Here is a 24,760-nt window from a genome sequence, read left to right as displayed (position 1 = left end):
CTGTTTTTTTTTCTAATAACTTTGCAAGCAGGTAACCCCAAAACAATTATTCACATACATGTTTTAAAGCGCGTTTAAAAGGATTTATTAGCTAAAACTTCAGATTTACTAAATCTATAACTTTGCTATTTTGTTAAATTTTCCTGTAGGCCAAAGAATGCACTGTGTTGATAATACAGATTAACGGGTAGAAAATATTTCGAGGAGAAAACTCAAGCGGTATTATTCATACACGTTCCTGAATTCTGTGATTAAAAATCTCTGAATAAGTATCTTGTAGTAAGTTCCTTGCGTCTAAAAACATAATTTTAGACATATAGAGCGTGTAATGGGGTTACTTCCATGGAAAGTATAGGTGAGAAAACGGGAAATGGTTGCTATTTTGGAGACCATTTTCGATTTTGTGAATAGCTCACGCATTGACTTTTTTTTTATTGGAACTTAGGTGTTTCGAAATGACTGAATAAGTATATTTCATTGGATTCATGTGTCTTAAAACATGAATGTAGATATTTAAAGTGTCTATTATGTCTATACGTAGTTGCAAAGTTGTAAGAGAACAGAAAATGGTGGCCATTTGGGGCGTCATTTTATTATGTTATTTTAGACATATTCATGGACTTTATCTGTAAAAAAATACTTGATGTCCAGGTTATAGCTAATGCTCTTGACTAAATGCAGCCTTTGATAGCGGAGCGCTTTAAAGGAGACCTCCGGATGATTTTCAGAGTTTTACATTTGAACAACTATAAATTAGTTATACTGAGGACAGAGTTTCAGAATTTGTGATGATTGGGATAAAGAATAAGAATATTTTCAAAATTTAGAACAAATTGCAATGAACAAGGATGATGACATGGCAGAGTCACCATAAGAATGCATGAGTTGGGGCTCAAGGAAGCAAAACAAAAGAAGAGGGCATGCATAGATTATACACAGGTGAACCCGCAAGCAAGCGTTATTGTGATGGAATTACACTGCTACATTTCTGAAATATGTGAACCTCCTATGTCATCATCCTTGTTCAGTGTAATTTGTTTAAGGTTTTTCAAAGAATTGTTTCTCTGCTCAAGAACCACAATAGATTTCACAATTCTATACATGGTGTTGTCGATTTATGTACTACATGATGTGAAATTATGAAAATCGTCTGGAATGTCCCTTTAACTCTTTCTGTGCCATTGAGTCAAATGTGCACAAAATTCACACACATTCCTGGAGAGGTAATTAAGGCATGCAGAAGGTTAAGCAGCTTGTGTCTTCAAAATGTAGGATTATAAAGGGATGGTATGGTTCCTGGTTGAGATAGGGCTTCAGGTTTCCAATTTCTTTGTGAGATATTGAGAAACCTTTTTAAGAAATATGAAAGAGGAATTCAAAGTGTATCTGATGAAAATTAGTTTGAAATGACTGAGATATCAAAGTCAAAGGGATCTTTATAACAGATGGGACCAACTTTTTATTGGGATCGTTTTGTTTTACCTTGCTTTTTTTTTTGGGGGGGGGATATCTCAGCCATTTCAAAACCGATTTTCAGCAATAAACTTTGAATTCCTCTCTTGATTATAGTTTTATGCTACATGTGTAACATTTCACGAGTGGTTTCTAGTATCTAGCAAAAAGTTAAACTCTTGAAACTCCTGACATCAGATCTCTTTTAAACTAATCTCTAAATCCCTCCAATAATTCTATTGCCCAATCATCACCTTTAATTTCTCCCATTTCAATCATTGACACCCCTACTAGCCAATCCGCTTACCTGTCCCCAGGTTGACCCCTTCCTCTTACCTGCGTATAACCTACCTGTGTCTCGAATTTAACTCTATCTGATACTCTCTTTTCTTCCTATACTCTTTAAAGGACAAGTTCACCTTCATAAACATAAGGATTGAGAAAATGCAACAATATTAGTAGAACACATCAGTGAAAGTTTGAGGAAAATTGGACAATCGATGCAAAAGTTATGAATTTTTTAAATTTTTGTGTTGGAACCGCTGGATGAGGAGACTACTACAGCTTGTGAGTCATATGCGTACAACAGTATAAAGAAAATATAAAAGAAAATTCAACATGTTTTCACTTTTTTCGCATAATAAAAGAGCAATTGACTTGCCTCTTTCTAAAGGCAGGGGGAATAATATTACCCATAACATTTATCGGTAACGAGTCAGGGGAATGTGTACTTTTTTCAAAAGATGGAATTTTGTGAAATTCTCTTTATATTTTCCTTATATTGTTGTACGCATGTGACATCTAAGTTATTCATACACTGCAGTAGTCTTCTCATCCAGCGGGTACTGCAAAAAAACTTCAAAAATTCATAACTTTTGAACGGATTGTCTGATTTTCCTCAAACTTTCAATGATGTGTTCTACTAATATTGCTACATTCTCTCAATCCTTATGTTTATGAAGGTGAACTTGTCCTTTAAAAAACAAAACCCAGCTAATGTACGAGTCCTTTAAGCTTTTCCTCCAACGGGATTCCTAAATTAACTCATGATACCACAACATTCTCGTCAAATCCTTGTCAAACATGAACTCCTATGAACATCCTCCTTTCTCTATATCTCTTTATTCCTTTAAATATCACCTGCTGTCTCTAAAATATCCCTCTTTTTTATTCCCTTTGTCTGATGTCCTACCATACCCTAAGCCCTCTTCCTGAACTTTTAACATTCCATTTTATTCCTTTTTTCCCCTCAGTCACCCCATGATTTTCCCTATATACCTACTTCCTGCATGGCTTTTCCCCTCATGATTCTCCCTATAATGCTCAAAGATCGACTAAACCCAGTATATTCGGAGACCTCCTTCTTCACCCCGCTACACTGTATTAATAGGGAGCTTTAGATTTTGACGCGCGGACGTTTGAGACGACGAGTGCGCTGGACGTTCTCCTCTCCCTGCGTCGTGTCGAAAAGTAGCTTTAGATTACGCTGGGACGCAACGTATAAAAAATGCAATCGCGCCCCCATATGATCAGTGCATGAAGAAGCTCTCTACGTCGCAAACTGTGCGGACGTGAAAACAGCCCAGTACGCGTAGTAAACAACTCAGGCGACGCAAGCTAAAAATAGATTGACTTTACGCGCGCTACTGCGCAAGCTCAGATCATGTTTTTTTCCTTTGAACGTCCGCGCGTCTAAAATCTAAAGCTCCCTAATATAAGCAAATGATACAACGATGAATATATAAGGAGGTATATAAAATGATTTTTAAGAATAAGACATTACAATTACATATTAATGATAACAATAAAGAATCGCTTTATCCAACAGCAAAACGATATTTAAAGGAAAAAACAAACTAATTTAGCATTATATCTGATACTTCATTGAGCAGTTTTGTGTCTCCCATTAAATCCATTTCTTTGTTTTTTCTCTTTTTTTTGGGGGGGGGGGGTTAAGTGTGTATATATTACTCAAAAGTGATATACATATTACATATACGAGATCTCTTTTACTGAAGTAATATGTCTTACAGGAACATTTGGCAAAAGCGGTACTAAATTACACTTCAAGCGCGTAAACGGCTCATCGAAATTCTGCCTTTTTGTTCTTTTTTACAATAATTACTCTACATTGTTCAGTGATTGTGTTATTTTAATCATGCTAATTGTTGTAAATAGTGTGATTCTGTATAATTTTTCAATAAAACATAAATAAAAAAAAATCTCACTTTGACTGGCAGGTACAGGAACGAATAGGTTGCGATGTTTAAAAAAAAAGAAAAAAAAATCAAAATGGTGCCTGAATCGCACACACATAAACCACACACGCACTCAAGCACACACATGCACGCACGCATTAAACATCGTAAATTGCGTCTTTTGAAAAAATAAGTTTTCTTATTATACATAAATTTCCATTTTATTGTATCACCATTCCTCATTTTAAACAACCATACAAACAGCAATGGATAAATATATGAGATAGCTTGGTGGAAATGCCTCACAAGAACGAGTATGTACAAAAATAAAAAAGAATTCGCTCAAATACAGAAGATGATCCATGATGAAACACGGACTGCCTATAATTATATGTATATGAATTCTCAATACGAGTTTTTGACATGACGAGAAACTTCATGATGATAATTTTGATAGAATAATACATGATAATATCAAATTTTGTTTTGTGTAAAACTTCACATGTAGGTTAACAAACAAGACAGGGTTTGAAGTGTTACGGCATCAGATATCTAAGCACGAGAATATAGTGACATTTTTTTTTTCAATACAGCAAAAGGCATTTTGAATTATTTCATACAATGATAACAAATTTGTGTGTTCCAGAGTGAATCCTAACTTTGAAAGTTATACGTGTCCTGGACATGCTTCGTCATGGTCGTCAGTTCAAGAATATAAGCGACGAACTTATTTCTACGAGCTAGAATGATTTCAAGTTTGTGTTTTTTTTTTAAGACAAGAATAACCATAGAATCCCTATATACAGCAATCTGAGAACAAAGGGCGATTGTCTTTCTGAGAACCCTACTATTTCGGCAAAACTAATACGTTCTGGACGAGTTTTTGGCACATTTCGTGTCATTTATTGTGTTATTGTTTATGATACCTTACATGCGTAAGTTATTACGCTTAAATTCACAACAGATGCTCACATGCTTAACCACGGTGTTTTAAGAGCACTGCAAAGTGTGATTACATTACATCGTTATTGCGACACTGCATGGAGACTGTTTTTTAAATGCATTGATTTCATGATCCCTTTTCACAAACCGAAAAAGGAGGAAAGATTTAAAACAAAATTCTTGGCTTAACGACTGCAGATATGATTTGATAGATATGTGTCATAAGAAAAACAGATGACATTACTTAGTTTTATAAAACAAAAACCAAATGAACACTAGTCTTGTTTTCTCCTTCTCTGACGTGAGCGTTTGGAGGTTATCAGCTTCTGATGAAAATATTTTGGTCTTTGCAGCTTTCAAAATAAAACTTTATATGAATAATCTGATTTAGTATGAATAAGAGAAGAGCAGTTTATTAATAAAAACTCATCATTGGTTTCTCCTTGACATATGCAGCCGGAAATTCATAACCATTTTCATTTTCCAGTCAAAATGCATCATCACAACAAAACATCTCTACTGGCCGTCAGTCTGTATAGTGGTAGGTTGTTGTTCAGGACGCAATTGTAATTTGGCGGGAAGATCCTGAGTGCCCGAAAGACCGCATCCCGACCAGTATTTGGACTTGGAGCGCGGATAGTCCTTGGCTACGGACAGCTTTGCATCGTTGAAACGCCAGTACTTGTTGCCACGGAAGAAATACGTCTTTCCGTTCCGCCATTGAAGCGCAGCGTCTATCTTCGTAGGAACGCCCTTCCATTGCTGTGCGATCTTCATCGGTGCGCCAACGGTGAGATCGTGTTCGTAGAACTCGTAGAAACGAGACCCCTTGAAGATGTAGATCTTGCCGTTCCCTCCCCACTGCAGAGCGGCGTTGGGCGACTTGGGTAGATCCGCTGACTTTTTACGTGGAAAGCCGTTCTCCAGTCGCTTGTTATAATATCTCCATATGTTGTTGCCTACAGGCAAAATGTTGAAACGATATCATGTTGAATTTCCATTCTCCATTCGTTTTCCTTACGTAGCATTAATGATGTAAGTACACGGGGACTCAGCTCAATGTAAATTTTACGTAATGTACAATGAATACATTGTATTTATACATTCAGTTCCCATGTAGTATAGTAATAATAATAATAATAATAGTGGCTACTTGTATAGCGCACAGGTCCACTTTTCAGTGCTCATGGCGCTTCAAAAATGAAAAGATATCAAATATTTACAAGCATATACATATTCAAACATTTCAACAAATAAGAAAATGGTAAACAAAAACAAATATATACCAAATAAAGAATACAACATATACCAATTAAAAATACAATATTGATCCAATATTAATAGCATACAGCAATTACAGTCCTCAGTATGAAAGGAACAGATAAGTTTTAAGTTTGGATTTGAATGACTCTGTAGATGACAGTTCTCTTAACTGAAGAGGTAACTGAATCCACAATTTTGGTCCCATAACGGAAAAAGCACGATCACCATACCCATGTTTTACTCTGGGTGTTTGGAGTAAGAATGCATCTGATGATGAACGTAGCCTTCGTGCCGGATTGTATTTTTGAACAGAATCACTTATGTATATTGGGGAAAAAGAATGAACTGAATGATGTACTAATAACAGAATCTTGAAAATAATCCTTTTTTTTCTACAGGTAACCAATGTAAGGAACGGAGAACTGGTGACATGGAATCAAACTTATTAGTAAAAGTTAACAATCGGGCAGCAGAATTTTGCAACCGTTGAAGTTTTGTGACATCTTTTTTTTTGAAAGATTACACAACAATGAATTCGAAAAATCCAACCGAGAAGAAATCAAAGCATGAATAAGTATCTCAGCTGCAGATTTAGACAAATATTTCCTTATGAAACTTAAATTACGCAACTGATATCGAACATTCCGCTGAATATGAGTTACATGACTTCGAAATGACATTTCCTGATCAAATATGACACCTAAATTACGGGCTGTTTTCGACGGAGTAATGCAAGTGCTACCGATGTTGACATGACATGACTGATAATCAACTTTGCTTAACATATGCTTTGATCCCAATAACAGAAACTCAGATTTATCATCATTTAGTTTAAGGCCATTGGATGTAAGCCAGATTTTCAGGTCTTGCAAACATGCTTCGAGTTTTGCAATGGCGGATGACAATGAAGACACAGTGGGTTTAAAAGACAAATATAGTTGTATATCATCCGCATAACAATGATAACTAATACAATGCTGGCGAAATACTTCACTAATTGGTTGCATATACAGAGAAAAAAGCAGCGGGCCTCCAACAGAACCTTGAGGTACACCAAATTTTGTCATAGTTTTACAAGAGGTAGAATCACCAATTCTAACATAATGAGATCGATCACATAAGTAGGATATAAACCAATCAAGAACAGTTCCTTTGATGCCCAAATATCTCAATCGTTGAATCAGAATAGCATGATCGACTGTGTCAAAAGCTGAGCTCATATCAAGCATAAGAGCAGTGATGTTACCACTATCTAATTCTCTGAACACAATATCTGATAAGTTGACTAACAGTGTTTCTACACTATGACCAGGTTTGTACGCAGATTGAAATGAATCAAGCAATTCATTATCTTGCAGATACATTGTCAGTCGTGAGAAAACAACCTTTTCAAGCAATTTACTAGTACTGAAGCTTAACAGAAAAACATCACACCATTAACATTTGCTATCTTTTAGCTAATCTGTAGCTGAAAAGAGGACAAAGTATATTCCTCAGTTTCAAAATTACTTGTACCTTAAACTTTTGAACGATAATAGTATGGGTTTTTATAGTTTGATCATCACAAAACAGAGAAAGATTGAGTTGCCCACAAAGCCCGAAGTTTGATTTCAGGTTTATTTCGCCCTATTGTGATGCAAGGAATCATTAATGCTTACAAACAAGCAACCAAGTGATCAACGTCTTGAAGTCCCCTTCATATTACGATACGCCGATAAAGCGCCGTGCCTGGTGTCAAGGGATTCGAATAGGTTGCTTTAAGATTGAGAACCTGTGGTCCATAAACACTGATTTGAATAGACGATCTTTAATATACCTTTAAACATGTATGTCCGCCTTCCCGAAGAGACCACAGCGTGGATATTGGAAGGAGCCTCTGGGAAAACTTTCCTCGTCTTCTTCGGGTAGCCGTCGACCACGCCCTGGTTGTCGATCGCCCAAACGTACTGGTCCTTGAATGCATAGACGACATTATCGGGCTCTGTGGAGAGGAAGGTACGGAGAAGATAGAACCAGTACGTAAATGATTACAGGTTTTTACATGGGTCTGAGATTGACAGTGGCAAATTATGGTGGTGGAGCTGCGTGGTGGTGACGAATTCTGATTCATTTTGTACCCCATTTGATTATCTTTTTTTTTTAATGTATGACAGAAAAACATTATTCAAGTACAACATCGGTTTGAAGCAGACATCACATTATTACGGATCTGTCTATACTTCTCGAGTCTTGCCTATATTCGACATAGCATTCAATGACCTTCTAAATGCATTATCATAGTAATGCAGAATCTATTGGGTGAAAAGATGTTGTTGTTTTTTTTTTTTGGTCCATTTCAGGCCTGGATAGAACCAATATATTTTGTTTCTTTGTGTGTGTGACTGTGTTTGAACAGGGAGGTGAGAGGAAACGTTGTCTCACCTCCCTGGTTTAAATTAGAGGCATTTCTACTCTCTCTGCCTTTTCAGTGGTCAAATTTGTGCAAAGAATAGACAGCAAACTTTGAGTTACCGAAATACGTAGCTGAATCCCATCTACTGTTGCAGGGTGGTAGGTTGCCACCCCTGCCACTGCCCGTATCAGGTCGGCCGCCTGCAGGGTCCTTTTCAACGTCCGGTTTTCCTAAACATGGGAGACAGACACACATGGATATTTATGTAGGGTCCTACATCAATGACGAAAAGCATAAACGAGGCAAGAACAATTAAGAGAATGTTATAGCTACCACAGGATCCACATACAGAAGGGGCAGAAAAGTTGCCACTGTATTTATAAGGGCTGATTCCTCTTCTACCAGCACCTCATCCACATGCACATCGCACCTGATTCACGTGGGATTGTCAAACCGCAATACAAGAATGAGAAGAGTTTCACTTTAAGGAACTTGACCATGGATCCAGGATTCCAAAGTGGTCTCTGTCGGATGACATCTCGGGATGAGTTCTAAAGAAATTTTTAAGGTAGTAACTTTGGGGATGTATACCTTTTGCCATTGAGATTATTGGCTTCGCCTTTGTATCAACTGGTGTGTGTTCTAATACAGTGTCCTCACGAACAGCTGGGCCCACTTCATAAACAGATCTTTCGCTCGATTTATCAAACATTGTCAAACGCACCTCGGTGAACTGAACGAAAGAGGAATATCCATCGTAACTCTGTTTCATAAAGTTCCTTACGCTTGATTACATGCACATATTTTTTTTTTTCTTGGAATCGCAGTAATCTTAAAGGAAACCAAAACCCATATAAAGAAAATTAAACATGCTTTCACTTTTCTAGCATAATGAAAGAGCACTTAACGAACCGCTTTCAGAAAGCAGGGGGAATAATTACTACCCTTAACATAATATTATGTCAGTATCAAGTTGAATGTGTATAATTTTCATGAAAAATTTATTTTTGTGGAATTCCCTTTATATTTTCTTTATATTGATGTCCGCACATGACGTCATAACCTCTAATAGTCTCCTCATCCAGCGGTTCCAACACCAAAACTTTAACAATTCATAACTTTTGCATCGATTGTCCGATTTTCTTCAAACTTTCTCTGATGTTTTCTACTAATGTTGGTGCTTTCACTCAATCCACATTTCTCTTTAGGTTTCGGTTTCTTTAAGATCAATATCTATGAAATGAGTCCCAGTATTGTCATGAAATTATTAAACGAGAATACACGGTTACCATAGAGATGCTGAATTCCATTGATGTCGTCCCTCGGTAGTTGGTAGTCCTCCACGTAGCCCAGATACCAGGGGTACATCAACGCCGACATATCACTAGAATGCAGGAGACCGAGACTGTGGCCGAACTCGTGGGCGGCCACGATGTAGAGGTTGATGCCGGAGTCGGTGCCGATGGTGAACGTTTCGTCTTCGTCGAAATGGGCGTCGCCGTTTTCGGGAAAGTAGGCGTGAGCCAGTGTCCCCCCTGACAAGCAATTTAATTCATGATATAATTGGAAGTGCAACTCACCCATAAACGAATGCACAATATAGACGTTGGAAGCTTGAGCAGCACATGAATGATTTATCGTTGAGATTAAGAATCAACGAATCAAAATTCCTGATAAACCCTCTTTCTTGGCTTAAAAGATAACTGATTTTTGTCTCGCCCACTGGAGGTGAAGGCGAGACTAAGGGATCCAAATGGCGTCCGTCCGTCGTCCGTCCGTCGTCCGTCACAAATGTTAAAGTTTACCTGCAAGACTCTTATGATGCATAACTTGGCAACTGTTACAGCAATGGCAGCCACACTTGGGTGATAGAAGCACTAGGGGTATCTTCATGTCATGGTGTTGTCAGAGGTCATGTGATGATGTCAAAGGTCATTTGAGGTCATATATTAAAGAGTATGTGCAAGACTCTCTTTTCTACGTTAAAGTTTACCTGCAAGACTCTCTTTTGACAAATAACTTCACATAAGTTGCTTGGATTACAACCTAACTTGGGTCATACAATATGCACTGGGGGTACCTTCATGTTATGGTGCCGTTGGAGGTCACAGGATAAGGTCAAAGGTCATTTGAGGTCATACGTTAAAGTTTACTTGCAAGACTCTCTTATCACACGTAACTCGACACATGTTGCTACAATGGCAATCAAACTTGGGTGATGGATGCACTGGGGGTACCTTCATGTTATGGCGCCGTAAGAGGTCACATGATAAGGTCAAAGGTCATTTGAGGTCATACGTTAAAGTTTACTTGCAAGACTCTTATCACACGTAACTCAGCACATGTTGCTACAATGGCAATCAAACTTTGGTGATGGTAGATGTCTCTTGGGAAGTTGAAGGTAACCACAAGGTCAAAGGTTACAGACGGGGGTCAACGAACTTTTAGGGCCCAATGTTAAGTTTTTATGGCGCATTTCGTTTATGGCTCATAACTTTTGATCCCTATGTCCGTTTGTGACCAAACGTGGATGGAAGATGTCCCTTGGGGAGGTGAAGGTCGTCACAAGGTCAAAGGTCACAGACAGGGGTCAACAAACTTTTAGGGCCCAATGTTATGTTTTTAGGGCGCGTTTTGATTGTGGCTCATAACTTTTGATCCCTATGTCCGTTTGTGACCAAACTTGGACGGTAGATGTCCCTTGGGGAGTTAAAGGTCATCACAAAGTCAAAGGTCACAGAAAGAGGTCAACAAATTTTTAGGGCCCAATGTTAAGTTTTTATGGCACATTTCGATTATGGCTCATTACTTTTGATCCCTTTGTCCGTTTGTGACCAAACTTGGATGGTAAATGTCCCTTAGGGTGTTGAAGGTCACCACAAGGTCAAACGTAATAAGCAGGTCAATTAACTTCTGGGAGTTATAAAAAATATTAATTCCTTGTACGCGAATGGGCGAGACACAATTTGGCGATTGCCTTGTTTTGTCTGTTTGTCAGTATTCGATGCAAACATACAAGCACAAACGTACAATAAAAAGAGTGGATATACTAGTGTTCGATAGCAATAAAGGAGAACGTCCATTTGCCTGACATTTTCAGGAAATGAGGCTTGTTTTTGTTGTGTTTTGTTTCGCTTCCTCCTCCTCCTCCTCCTCCCCCCCCCCCCCCCCCCCCCCCCCCATCTATGATATCAGCCACAGGTTATGGCAAGATCCAAAATTAGAAACGCCATGAGTGGGAATAATCTAACGTAGTCTGCGATTTTTTTGAAGTTAAAACACACGTGAGGTCATTCGTCAAAATGTAATTTATCTGGTTAAATGGAATTCAAATAATACTTCTTCCCATTTATCATGATAAGATATGAAATAACGTTTACAATTATGAATGCAGTTACAATAATTTTTTTTGCACGCATTTATAATCGTGTTTTAGTGAAGGTGCGTTCGAGTCGTTAAAAAATATCAGTATAAATTTTGAGAGGAAACATTACAAATAATTTTACAGGAAGAGACAACTAAACTCAATGCAAAGTGTATCATATTTGTAAATTAGTTTTAAAACGTGAAATAATTATCTAGTCGAATAAAGGTTGAATAAAACAGCAAGAGATGTAAACACTGATGATATATACTGTCAATATTTCCATCGTATTTGTTGGGCTTCGCAAGTTCAACAATAAACTGAGACTTACCTGGACCATCGAAGGCGGCAGCGAAGCCATCGCTGTGGACACCGGCTGCGAACTCGATCAAGATGTCAGCGTTGCGGTCGGAGGTCTCGCTGAAGGTCAGGGGTGAGACGTCGGCCCACAGCTGGAACGCCCTCCGAATGGCGTCTCGGACCTGGGCGCGTGTCAGATCGGGTGTGTAGTTCTTGAAGTAGTACGTCAGGGCGGTCTTGGACCACTTGGTACCTGATACGCAAGGTCCAAAATGCACATTAATTTTATCTCCTGCTTTATTCCTTTCCCAAATTCAAGACATATTTCTGCATGTATCATTTTTTTTTTTACGCAGTCACTATTCAGAAAATGAGAAACATTTCGAGAAATGTCGAATCGTCTTGTATCAAGAATATGGAGCTCTGTTTCATAAAGATTTTTTTTTTTTTGGTATCAAAGAACCTAATGAAATATTGCACAGAAATTCCATATAAGTTTATGATTCAAGAGAATATACAACATATTAATTCTACGGATTCATTATACATTGTACAGTATATCACTTTATGCCATCAGTATCAGTCCACGCCATCGCTTATACGCGCATACACTTGTGAAACATCTACCAACGCAAACATACATGGACCCACCTTCACGTACACACCCAAAAGAACATCCAAAGACAAAGCGACCCTATAAAAGGCGTTGGGTCTTACCGTTTATTAGGTTCGCTTTCTTTGGATATTTTAGCAATTTCAAACCCAATTTTCATCAAATAAATTTTGAATTCCTCTTCGAATTATAAGCTCTATCATATATCATGAGAGGTTTCTCATTATCTCAAAAAAAGTATTATCAAAATAAGTTAGAATCCTCAAGCCCCATCTCAACCGAACTGTATACAAAAGTCTATACCATCGGTGTTGTAGCGCCTGAAACGCGAAGTCCCGTTCGTTCTCAGGTCCTGCTGCTTGCCCATGCCTGCGGTGCCCACGATGTCCTCCACCCCGCATCGCTTGGCGCTGAGCTTCTCTTGAGTCGCCTCATCTAGTAAACCGGTCTGCTCAAGACCGGCAAATTCTTGGAATACTCTGTTATTTATAGTAATGATAATAATAGTACTGATTATGATAACAACGATATAGCATTAAGGTATCGAAGATGACGATGAGGATTCAAATAAGGATAACGATAAACTGAAAATTAATGATATTAAAATCATCATAGTAAAATTAAATTTGTAGCATATAGAAAATACATTCCGAGACACAGATTATTAACTCCTCTACTGCTGCTGTGGTGTGGCTATTTCTTTTTTCATCGCTACAATAGTTTGTAATACAAAACTATAATAATGATAGTAACAGCTAGTGATGATAATCTAGATATTGAAACGAAGGAGAAGGAAAAAGAAAAGGAAAAAAATGACAACATGGCGTGGAGAAAAAGCAGGTGTAAAGAAAGATCTGGAATTGATTAGGGGGCGTGGGAGAAGAAGAGGATATAATATGTCAGTTAAGATGAAAGAGAGGAAAGAGAGGGGGTAAACACAAGAACACAAAGAAGAAAGAGAAAACGTTAATGAGGAGGGTGAAGGGAGAAAAAGGACCAGAAGGAGGAGAAGACAAAGGGGAGGAGGAAAAAGGAGAGGAACAGAGAAAATAAGAAGAAGGAGTTCAGAACAGCTTCATGGCAAAGAGGGGAGAAGGAGAATGAGTAGGAGGAGAAAAGAGGAGGTAGCTCATAACGACGAAATGATAAACAAGAAGACACAGAAGGCGGGACTGGAAGGAAGAGGTTAATGAGGAGGAAAGGGGGACAATGAGGATAAAAGATGACATAAGGATGGGGAGAAGCCGAAGGAAGAAGAGGAAGGTCATGAGGAGGAAGAGGGATGGATGTGAGAGGTGAGATGAAATAAGACACCAAAGGAGGAGGAGGAGGATGGGGGAGGGAGGAAGGCGAAGAGTATGAAGATTGAGAAAGGAGGGTGAGGAGCAAGAGAGGGAGGAGAAGGGGGTGAGGAGAATGAGGAGGAGGATGGGGAGGAGGAGATGGAGGATGAGGAGCAAGAATATGAGAAAGGGGCTGAGGAAAAGGATGAGTTGAGGGAATTCGTTCTAAATTCAGATTACCTAATCGCAGACTCCAAAGATGTTGGTGAGTGTTGCACGCCCGTCACAAGGTAGCCGTACTTTTCAAGGTAGCTCTGACAATGCAGGAAGAAATTGAAAACAGATAAACAAAAGAAAAGGATTAATCTGTGAACACATGTGTGTTATATGAGGGACAACCTACTTGGTTATATGTAGTTAACATTTAATGTCATTCGTGCACTGGATTTGGGCAATCCTTATATTCTAGGTAACGCTGCTTTTTCTCGGATTGTTCGTTCAAGTTCTGGCGCGTCTTACATCTGCATCTTACAAGCAGCTGTGATATTCGTCTTCCCACGATGTCACATTCTCGAGACAATATTGATCACAGTCCTCCAAACTATCACACACACACACACACACACACACACACACCCTCACACACACACACACACACACACACACACACACACACACACACACACACACACAAGCGCGCAGTACAAGCACAAACACATATTTCCGTTTCTTGACTGTAATATGATAAATATTGTCTGGGTATTCGTCGAAAAAGCAAACAATCCTGCTGTCCTCACGTGATCCAGGAGCAGAGGTCAAGCGGTCAACCTCAACCGAGCATCTGAGATGACTCATTATGTTCTCTGGAAAAATAAACAGGGATGTAGACTATCATCAGCGACTGAAGTAATCTTCTTTTCTCCTTAGTAAGTGACAGTCTAGTAAACACTGGAATACAAGGAGTAGAAAATGCACGTACATTGCGGATTACTGACTAGATACTTTATTGGCATTGGTTATCATTCCTTTCCCTCTTTTGAGGAGGGGGAGGGGCTATGTCAAGTTAGTTTCTTTTCTGTTTTTGACGTGAGCGAGTAGCATTGAAATCTGTGATGACAAGATATATTATCCACCGCAATGTCTGTCTGATTATACTCCTTATATTTCTGCTTGAGTCCTCTTGTTCGTCACGTTCGTCGCATCATAAAACTTTCCCTTTCCATTCTTTGACTTTCACTTGTTCTTTCATTCTTTCGTTGTGCTCCTCATTCTTTCCTTCCATCATGATCCTCATCATTCCTTCTAGGCCTATCTTCCGTAACTTCATAAAATCAACCTTTTACTTTAGTCATTCTATCCCTTTCTCTTTTTAAACTTTTATGATATTGTGCTCTTTCTTATACAGTTCCCTATAAGAATGATGGTTTCTTTGATAAATATGATCAACTAAACAACAAATATGGTTTGGTGTCCTATCCTAAGTAATCCATAAATAAAACGCAAACGAAAAACAAAAGCAAAAACAGCATGCAGGATGGAGACATTAGATTGATGGGCGTGGCCGCTCAAGGGTCGATGCAAAATATTGGGGTTGGGCACCGCGCAGAATTATCTGATCATCGCCAGAGTACAAGTATAACTATTATCATATAAGGCACTTGTACGGGATAAAAAGAACTCGTAAAGATGTCTGTGTGTATATGAATGAATACGTAAGAGAGACAGGCAGATGAGCATTATGTACAGATGGTAGGGGCGGGAGGGGGAGGTACAGATGTGGGAATCGTGGAGCTGGGTTGATATGTCACACGTGAACAATCATTGTATATTTGACCCGATCTCTGAACCATTCCGTCGACTGTTGAGATGGAATGCCAGCCCAGCCCGACGTTATAACATCGATGATAGCTGGTGACGCACAGCTGGAGGCATTATTCTGACGTCTTTTGTTATCCCGATCTTTAGCTGAGGATCAGAGTGTCAAAATAAACTTCTCAACGGCCATCTTTACGAAAATAAATGATTTGCCATCATCATCCCAATACCACTTCATGTTTCAAAGAAAGACATAAACACGCAAAAGAATAAAAACGGGTACGAACAATCGTTGAGTTGAAAACAAACTGAACATACGGCAAAAGTCAGATGCGTTGTTCACAAAATTGCTCGCAGCATTTATTGTGTTTCACTGAACTACGGATGAGTTGCCTATATTTTGGCTGAAGTGGAATTTTCTGTTTGGCATTGGGGTTAACTTACGATTAGATTTACAAAAGTGACTTTATAGATCCCACACCTGTTTGTACAAGTGACCTATCTGTGCCCGTTCACATCAGAGCAGTATTATGGATTGTAAACTATAGGAGAGGAGGGTGTGTGTGTGTGTGTGTGTGTGTGTGTGTCGAGGAGTCTAGGGAAGGGGTCATTCACTAAAGAATGTTGACTTCATCCTATGAAATCAGTTTAGTTGGTATATGGACTATTTAGAGAGAACTCAAATCCAAATGGACGCTGGAAATATTATTTAGTTGCCGTCAAATTTGTACGGGCTAAGTGCGTGCTGGGATCAAAGAGATTGTATTATACTAACAATCTCTTCTGCTGGGACATACAGATTCACACCATGCATGCATTTTTTTTCCAGTGAAAACAAGCAGACAAGCAAACAAGCAAACAACGAACTCATCGTCTGATCTGATCGGAGTCCAAGCAAAATCATCCTAATTCATCTTTGAAAATTTCACCAATCAAACCTACGCAAAAGTTCTGAAAATTTTGCTGCTAATGACGTCACAGCATTTACCAAAACGAGATATCACCATGTTAATAAACAGTTTCTGGATGGTTTATTCTAACATCACTGTCTATGCTTCAATGGGAAATTTGAGTTTACCTTGAACATTCAGCGATTATTGTCAACTAACTTTTGTTTACAAATTCATTTTTACACAACATCAGAGACACTGAAAACATGATTATAGTACACACTACTATGCAGCTCACAGTTTTCAAATTTGAGCGTATTCAACCCTTTCTATGCTAGTGACTTTGGACAATGTGTACAACCCTGAATTATACTGCCTATTGAGTTTTCTGTGTCAATCGGCAGTCAAAGGACACAAGCGGTTAACATGAAACAAGCTGGGTGACGAGAGACATACATTTGTCACACATTTTATGGGAGGGATGATACAAGGACAGTACAAACACAAAACACATTGAGTGCAATGTATAATACATCAGACAGTCTTTAGGCGCGAAAATTGTTGTCTAAAACAAAGATGACAAACAACTAACTGAAGTCTTAATCATCTCTGGAATAAGGATATGGATGTGAGAAGCGTTTTTTTTTTTTTTTTTTCATCTACTAAAACAAGTTCTAGAGTACTCTTTAATCCTGACCATTGTATCACATTTGTTGATATTTGAAACATCTGAACACTTTATTTGGACATTCTATTAAACTAAGACTAAACTTTTCTTCAATCTACACGAACTGCAGGGTGTATAGTACAAAAGTTCCACCCGTTTGTATATTATGGAGCAGAAAATGATAAATTTCTCTGTAAAGGGGAAGCTCTTCTGTTAGAAATAGCCAGTGTATAACAGATGCCGTTTGGTAACCGACTGGTAACGTGTAAGCGGTTAGTCGAAACGTTACCACCAAACAAGTGTGCCCAGTATTTTTTTTTTAATTTAAAGCAGGTATTGAATTTAGTTAAGCATTTCGTATCAAAATCAGATGTTGTTTGTTGTTTCTTTGTTAAGGTATTTGCTCGAGTTTTATCTGCAAAATAGTCCCCTTATAAAACGAGCATATTTCAGAGAGGGAGAGGAAGAGAGAGGTATTTTTGGGTGGTGTTACTCACAATAGGCGATGGTGATGAAGCCCGTGACGACTCACTTCTGCGTTGACCACTCTTTGAGCGTCTCTGCGCCCCCGTCGGTGCCGACGACGACCACGGATGTAAAACGGCGAGCACAACTAGCAGCAGCCAGGTGCGAGGCTCCATGATGCCTTACGACCAGGGCGTCTGTTTTGATAAGTCGGGAAGTGAGTAAAGGAGAGTGGCACTGACAGCTGAAATGCTATGGGATCCCTGTGAAGTTTCCGGATCCAGAGGTACAGTTCACAAAAACAGTTTGATCTTCTGTAAACTGAGTATTATAACTTGACAAAGATTTGAGAGATCACTGGATTATGCGCTATTTACGAATTCTTCTGACGAAAACTCGCTACTAATATGAAAATTATGAATATATTGTTTCTACTCCATCATGTACAGGTGATAACTTTCGCAGACACAAACTTTGTCGCCACTGGATACATCGGTCTCTACCTACGCACCGACTGGAGTCAGCTGAATCCATTTCTCGTTTTTATCTGCCCGAGTTGACCCCCAGCTGGAGCCTATGACGAAAGGTTAGCCTGAAAAAAAAAATGAGAGAGAGAAATCTTGGAAATCGGCAAAAATAAAGACGAAATAAACCATGTGACTCACGATGATGAGGCATTGGACGAATAAGACGATGAGGAGAAAGAATGTAAGAGAAAAAAAAAGCTTTGTAAATATGAATAGAAATAGGTGTGAGTTCATGTTGCCATAGGCAACCATATACACAGACCCTCGCTTATGACTTTTCTGTCGATCATCGTAGTACATGTACAATTCCGTGAGCTATATAGGACACTATAGTATCTTTTTTTTTTCCTCTGAAAAAAAAAAACAGTTCTGCGGGATATCATTACTCACAATCACAACATAATAGGGCCAATTATCCTTGGTATAGAGGAAATTGCAGGATATTGAAGACCAAATGATTTTGTTTCGTTCTGTTACAATGCGGTTTCAGTTTCCTCAAATTGTCTGCACGATAACCCCAGCAAAGCCATAGTTATTCATAAGGGGTTCATTGTGGCAACTAGACAAGTGGTGTTTCAAGCGGAATTAAAATACTTGTAAGACTTCAAGTATTCAGCGAATGCAGTTATATTAGTAACTTGGTAAAGAACACGTCAGTGAAGGTCAAGAATAAAAAAAACGGAAATATGGCTCAATAGTTCGTTCAAAATAATTCTAAACGTTTTTGTTGCATCCATATTAAGACGTCATCCTGGATAAGAAGACTATAGCAAATCGTGATGTCACAAACGTGGAACGAGATGGGGGAAAAATAACAGCAAGTCACAAAGTTGTAATCTTTACGGAAAGAACATATTTCCTGTTATACTGACATTTTAAGGATATTATTATACCCTCTGCCTTCTAAAAAAGGTTAGTCAAGCGTTCCTTCCTTTATGATTGAAAAATAAAAACGATATGTGGAATTCTCTGAATATTTACTTTATGATTCTCCCCTATTTTTAAATCACAAATTGTTGTATAGACCCGTCTTATCCACCGAAGTCAGCACGAGGATTTAGCTAAAACTCGATGTAAAAAAAAAAAAAAAAAATCATAACTTTTGAAAGGATTGTCTAATTTTTCTCAAACTTCACTGACATCTTCTATACTGCATTCACTGAATTTATATACATCAGAGTTGGGTTGAATTCCTCGTTTCACCCTTTGTACCAATCGGCACTCAAAACACACAGTGGGTTAAACTACAACAAAGGCATTTAAATTCTATAAGGCATAAATCATATCGTGTATATACATATACTATACTGATTGATTTGAATAAGAGCATAACATTTTCTCTGTTTTAACTTTTTTATTTCCTTGTTTACTTCTCTGACAACGTTGCTGTTATTGTATTTAAATTTGTACAAATAAACCAAATAGACCCGGAAAATGTGGATCATCATAATCTTATGCATAACCTTTGAATATTAACTTCTTTCAATGAATTCCATTAAATATCATTTGGATCTCTCTGTCTATCTCCCAATCTGTTTCCTAAATCTTTTGATTTAAGATGACAATGTCGGCGTCGGACTATTGATAGTAGAATCATTAGTGAGATGCACTATGTACATATAACTGCTGCGTCCTCCAATAAAATCCTTTGGAACTTCATCCAAGAAACTATAAAAACATGAGTAGGTGACTTATACAAGCAAACATCTCTGAAAATCCCTATACTCGTGATACAAAACTTACATCCTGATGAAGGTCTGCTAATTTCAGTGAAAGCAATGATTCTTGAAAACTCAGGAAGTGACTCAAGTAGGGTCATGTATTCTTCTTTTCTTTAAATAAAGATGAAAAGAATTCTCGTGAGAAAGTTACCTTGAACATCGCATGTAAGAAAAATCAGTCAAAGGTTTAGTGGTTGTTTGAGGAAAATCGGACCGTGCATTATTTCTTAATTCATGAACAAGGCTTAAATAATTTGACGGCAGTTTTTCATCAGTTGTGTGTTTTTGTTTGTTTTTTTGTTTTTGTTTTGTTTTTGTTTTTGTTTTTTTTGTTTTGTGTTTTTTATGGTTTTTTTTTTGGTTTTTTTTGTTTTGTTTTGTTTTGTTGTTGTTGTTGTTGTTGTTGTTGTTTGTTTGTTTGTTTGTTGTTTTTTTTTTTTGGGGGGGGGGGGCAATGACTGCATTGGGCAACCCCATTACCAAAGTCGGCAGAGGATGGGTCCCATCTTTTAGGCAAACTTTGTTTTGGGTTATCTCGATCATTATCATTAAAAAAACGAATTTCATTTCAAAAAAGCTTTGAATTCCCCATGGAATCACATCCTGTTTCATATTTCCAAATAAACTTTGAATTCCCCATTTCCCCGCTTTTTGTATATTTTTTGTCATAATATAACGAAAAAAAAAGTTAAAATCTGAAGCGCCCTCTCAATCCAAAACGTGACTATCCCTTTAAGGGTCTTGTATTTGAACTATAGTTGCTGGTTACAGAACAAATTGTGAAGGTCCGCTAGCTCAGTCGGCAGAGCATCGTGCTAATAACGCGAGGGTCATGAGTTCGAGCCTCATGTGGACCAGCTCTAAATTTTTGTTGATTTAATTGCAAATCTTGGACTTTTTCTATTCCATTCATAAACTACCAAGATTTTCTTTTTTTTTGAGAGAGAGAGAAAATGTGGTTGAATCGTGCCTGAAATAACAAAACAAAACAAAACACAAACAAAAACAGAATGCTTAGTAGTCCTAAATTCTAATAATATATCAACTCTTCATAGTCTTTCAGTTTTGATGAATTGTTAAATAGCTGTGTATTGCAAAGTGCCAACACATTGTGTAGGGCCTAGGTATACAGGTACGTAAATAAGTATATGTTGATAATCTATTGTCATTTACTTTGAAATGATAGATGATAATTTTTACAGTCATTTGCAGAGCCTTTTTGCATTGCTCACAGATTTTTTTTTCTGAAAACACTATATACATTAATTGATTTATTTCACCATGTCGTATAACACTTTATTGTGCTGTTCTTTAGTTTGTTCAGTAATGTTGCGATATTGTTTACATGATTTTAGATTGTGTTCATTTCCTCCGTTCCGTTGAAGAAGTATTAATCAAGTTGAATTGAATTCATATGAATATGAGAGATGACAGTCTTTACAAAACGTGTCTTGAATAGCACTGTACAATAGATGAAACATGTCAAAAGATCCCTTCAATACATAAGAATATATTTGGTAAATCCAGAGACATCTTTTAATGACATTTGTCTATCAGTTGAAATTAAGATGAAAAAAAAAAGGCCGAGATTCACTTGACATTTGACCCCATTACCAAAGTCGGCAGAAGATGGGTCCCATCTTTTAGGCACACTTTGTTTTTGGATATCTCGATCGTTTTAAAAATGAATTTCATCGAAAAAGCTTTGTATTCTGCATTAAATTACATTCTCTTTCATATTTCCAAATAAACTTTGAATTTCTCATGAAATTAGGCATATATCCTATTCTATAAATTGTTTGTCCTAGTTTAATGGGGAAAAAAGTTACAATCTGAAGCGCCCTCTCAAGCAAAAACGGTACTATCACTTTAAGGGTCTTGTGTTTGAACTAGTTGTCGGTTACAGAGCAAAGTGTGAAGGTCCGCTAGCTCAGTCGGCAGAGCATCGTGCTAATAACGCGAGGGTCATGAGTTCGAGCCTCATGTGGACCAGCTCTAAGTTTTTTTTTTTAAATTTAATTGCAAATCTTGGACTTTTTCAATTCCATTCATAAACTACCAAGACTTTTTTTTAGAGAGAGAGAGAGAGAGAATGTGGCTGAATCGTGCCTGAAAAAAATAATATAAAAACAAACAAAATAGCCCTAAATTCTAATAATATATACGAGACCTTCATAGTGTAATTTCAGTTTTGATGAATTGTTGAATAGCTGTGTATTGAAAAGTGCCAACACATGTATAGGGCCTATAGGTAGGTATGTAAATAAGTATATGTTGATAATCTATTGTCCTTTACTTTGAAATGATAGATGATAATTTTTACAGTCATTTTTTTTTTGCATTGCTCACATTTTTTTTTCTGAAAGCACTATATTAATTGATTTATTTCACCATGTCGTATATCACTTTATTGTGCTGTTCTTTAGTTTGTTCAGTAATGTTGCGGTATTGTTCACATAATGGTTGTGTTCATTTCCTCCGTTCTCTTGAAGAAGTATTAATCAACTTGAATTGAATTTAATTGAATATGAGAGATGGCAATCTTTACAAAAAAATGTCTTGAATAGCACTGTACAATAGATGAAACATGTCAAAAGATCCCTTCAATACACAAGAATATATTTGGTAAATCAATAGACTTTTTTTTATAAGACATTTGTCTGTCAGTTGAAATTCAGATGGGAAAAAAAGGCCAAGATTCACATGACATGTCCACTAAATTATTAAAATCATATTAAAAATTTGACCCCATTACCAAAGTCGGCAGAGGATGTGTCCCATCTTTTAGGCACACTTTGTTTTTCGATATCTCGATCATTTTAAAAATGAATTTCATCGAAAAAGCTTTGCATTCTGCATTGAATTACATTCTCTTTCATATTTCCAAATAAACTTTGAATTCCTCATGAAATTAGGCCTGTATCCTATTTCATAAATGGTTTGCCATAATCTAACCAAAAAAAAAAAAAAAAAAAATCTGAAGAGCCCTCTCAATCCAAAACGGTACTATCCCTTTGAGAGTTTTGTGTTTGAACTAGTTGTCGGTTACGGAGCAAAGTGTGAAGGTCCGCTAGCTCAGTCGGCAGAGCATCGTGCTAATAACGCGAGGGTCATGAGTTCGAGCCTCATGTGGACCAGCTCTATATTTTTGTTAATTCAATTGCAAATCTTGGACTTTTTCTATTCCATTCATGAACTGCAAAGATTTTTTTAGAGAGAGAGAGAGAGAGAGAGAGAGAGAATGTGGCTGAATCGTGCCTGAAAAAAATAACATAAAAACAAACAAAATAGCCCTAAATTCTAATAATGTACAAGACCTTCATCGTATTATTTCAATTTTGATGAATTGTTGAATAGCTGTACATTGAAATGTGCCAACACGTGTGCACGGCCTACGTAGGTTGTATGTAAATAAGTCTTTGTTTATAATCTGTTGCCCTTTACTCTGAAATGATAGATGATATTTACAGTCATTTCCAGAGCATTTTTGCATTGCTCACATATTTTGTTTTGTTTCTGAAAGCACTGATTCATTTCACTATGTCGCATATCACTTTAGTGTGCTGTTCTTTAATTTGTTTGGCAATGTTGCGATATTCTTTACATAATTTTAGATCGTGTTCATTTCCTACGTTCTGTTGAGGAATTATTAAGCAACTTGAATTTAATTGAATATGAGAGATGGCAGTCTTTACAAAACGTGTCTTGAATAGCACTGCGCAATAGATCAAACATGTCAAAGGATCCCTTCAATACATTATAAGAAAATATTAAATCAGTGTTCATCGTCAAAAGACATTCGTCTGTCAGCTCAAATAAACATGAAAAAAATGACAAAGATTCACATGACATGTCAACTAAATTAAGATCAAAATAAAAATTCAGCAAAACAAGCCGCTGTGGTCCACATGAGGCTCGAACTCATGACCCTCGCGTTATTAGCACGATGCTCTGCCGACTGAGCTAGCGGACCGTTCGGTGTCAGGTAGGTGCTAAATCTGGACCTATTCCAACGTCGGCGGCTTTCACACTGACGACTTATTTCCGGTGCGGTTGTCCGAACTGACTTAATAAGTGACTGACTTTGATAATGGTTATACGTAAAGTGTACTGGCACAGATGTGTAGGTGCTGGTATAATGGAGTACGCGTATCTTGTGAAATTATACAAACAGGTTTAACTTGTGTGTATTGTCGGGTGTTTTTTTTTTCCTGCAAAATACCCGCGTTATCGTTTAACCGACAACTTTAATCAAGTATTACAGCATAGTCTCTCTTTACATTACAAGATCGTACACTGCTAGTCTGAAACTCGCCTGCGTTTACCAGTGACATTTCAATTGACAAAACAGGCAGAGTCAGGGAATTCATAATTCTTTTGCATCGTTCTACCATGGATGTTCATATACATTTGTATATTCAACTATAATCTAATGCTATCTTGAAGTTTTGACTAAATCAAAACTGATTTTCATATTTTCTGCCAGCTTTTCACATATTGCATTTCACTAAACAATCTGCATTCACTTAATTCATATGATAATTCGTGACTTTACCCAGCAAGGAGCCCCTTTTATATGACTTGGCGGCAAAGGTTATTACATGTAGGCCTATATATCACAAATCGATGCTTGGGGTTGACCTTTCCTAAATTTCACAGAATTGTTTGGTGTACAATTTCTAGAGAATTGAAAATCAAACGGTCATTGTCCGACAGACAGCACCGTGCGAGTGTCTGAAATTCCCTTTTCATAACTCTTTTTTGTTCTTTTTTTTTTTTTTTTTTTTTTTGGGGGGGGGGGGGGGGTGTAATCCCCAGGGAGGGTTTTCACCTCCCTGGTAAGCCCGTATAAGTGGTAGTTGTATATT

At 37.6% G+C, this 24,760-nt stretch overlaps 1 protein-coding gene and 4 non-coding genes across 5 annotated transcripts; 3 read left to right on the top strand and 2 right to left on the bottom strand.

The window, feature by feature from the left end:
• Positions 1–5,007: 5,007 nt before the first annotated feature.
• Positions 5,008–17,932, bottom strand: LOC139737706 (interstitial collagenase-like). Its single transcript, XM_071648385.1, has 8 exons — positions 17,677–17,932; positions 14,048–14,121; positions 12,828–13,003; positions 11,943–12,164; positions 9,537–9,782; positions 8,367–8,477; positions 7,672–7,836; positions 5,008–5,551 (listed from the first exon to the last, which is right to left on the bottom strand). Exons 1-8 carry the CDS (start codon positions 17,818–17,820, stop codon positions 5,109–5,111), a joined length of 1,581 nt encoding a protein of 526 aa, XP_071504486.1. The 5' UTR covers positions 17,821–17,932; the 3' UTR covers positions 5,008–5,108.
• A 2,744-nt stretch (positions 17,933–20,676) lies between these two features.
• Positions 20,677–20,749, top strand: Trnai-aau (transfer RNA isoleucine (anticodon AAU)). The gene has a single exon. It is a non-coding gene; the product is annotated as a tRNA-Ile (tRNA).
• Positions 20,750–21,811: 1,062 nt separating this feature from the next.
• Positions 21,812–21,884, top strand: Trnai-aau (transfer RNA isoleucine (anticodon AAU)). Its single transcript has one exon. It is a non-coding gene; the product is annotated as a tRNA-Ile (tRNA).
• A 1,072-nt stretch (positions 21,885–22,956) lies between these two features.
• Trnai-aau (transfer RNA isoleucine (anticodon AAU)) lies at positions 22,957–23,029 on the top strand. Its single transcript has one exon. It is a non-coding gene; the product is annotated as a tRNA-Ile (tRNA).
• A 763-nt stretch (positions 23,030–23,792) lies between these two features.
• Trnai-aau (transfer RNA isoleucine (anticodon AAU)) lies at positions 23,793–23,865 on the bottom strand. Its single transcript has one exon. It is a non-coding gene; the product is annotated as a tRNA-Ile (tRNA).
• Positions 23,866–24,760: the final 895 nt, after the last annotated feature.

This window comes from Diadema antillarum, unplaced genomic scaffold (genome assembly GCF_040938485.1).
Source record: "Diadema antillarum isolate AM-2024a unplaced genomic scaffold, OU_Dant_1.0 seq00000700_RagTag, whole genome shotgun sequence".
NCBI classification, from domain to species: Eukaryota; Metazoa; Echinodermata; class Echinoidea; order Diadematoida; family Diadematidae; genus Diadema; species Diadema antillarum.
This window is presented reverse-complemented; position numbering and strand designations above follow the sequence as displayed.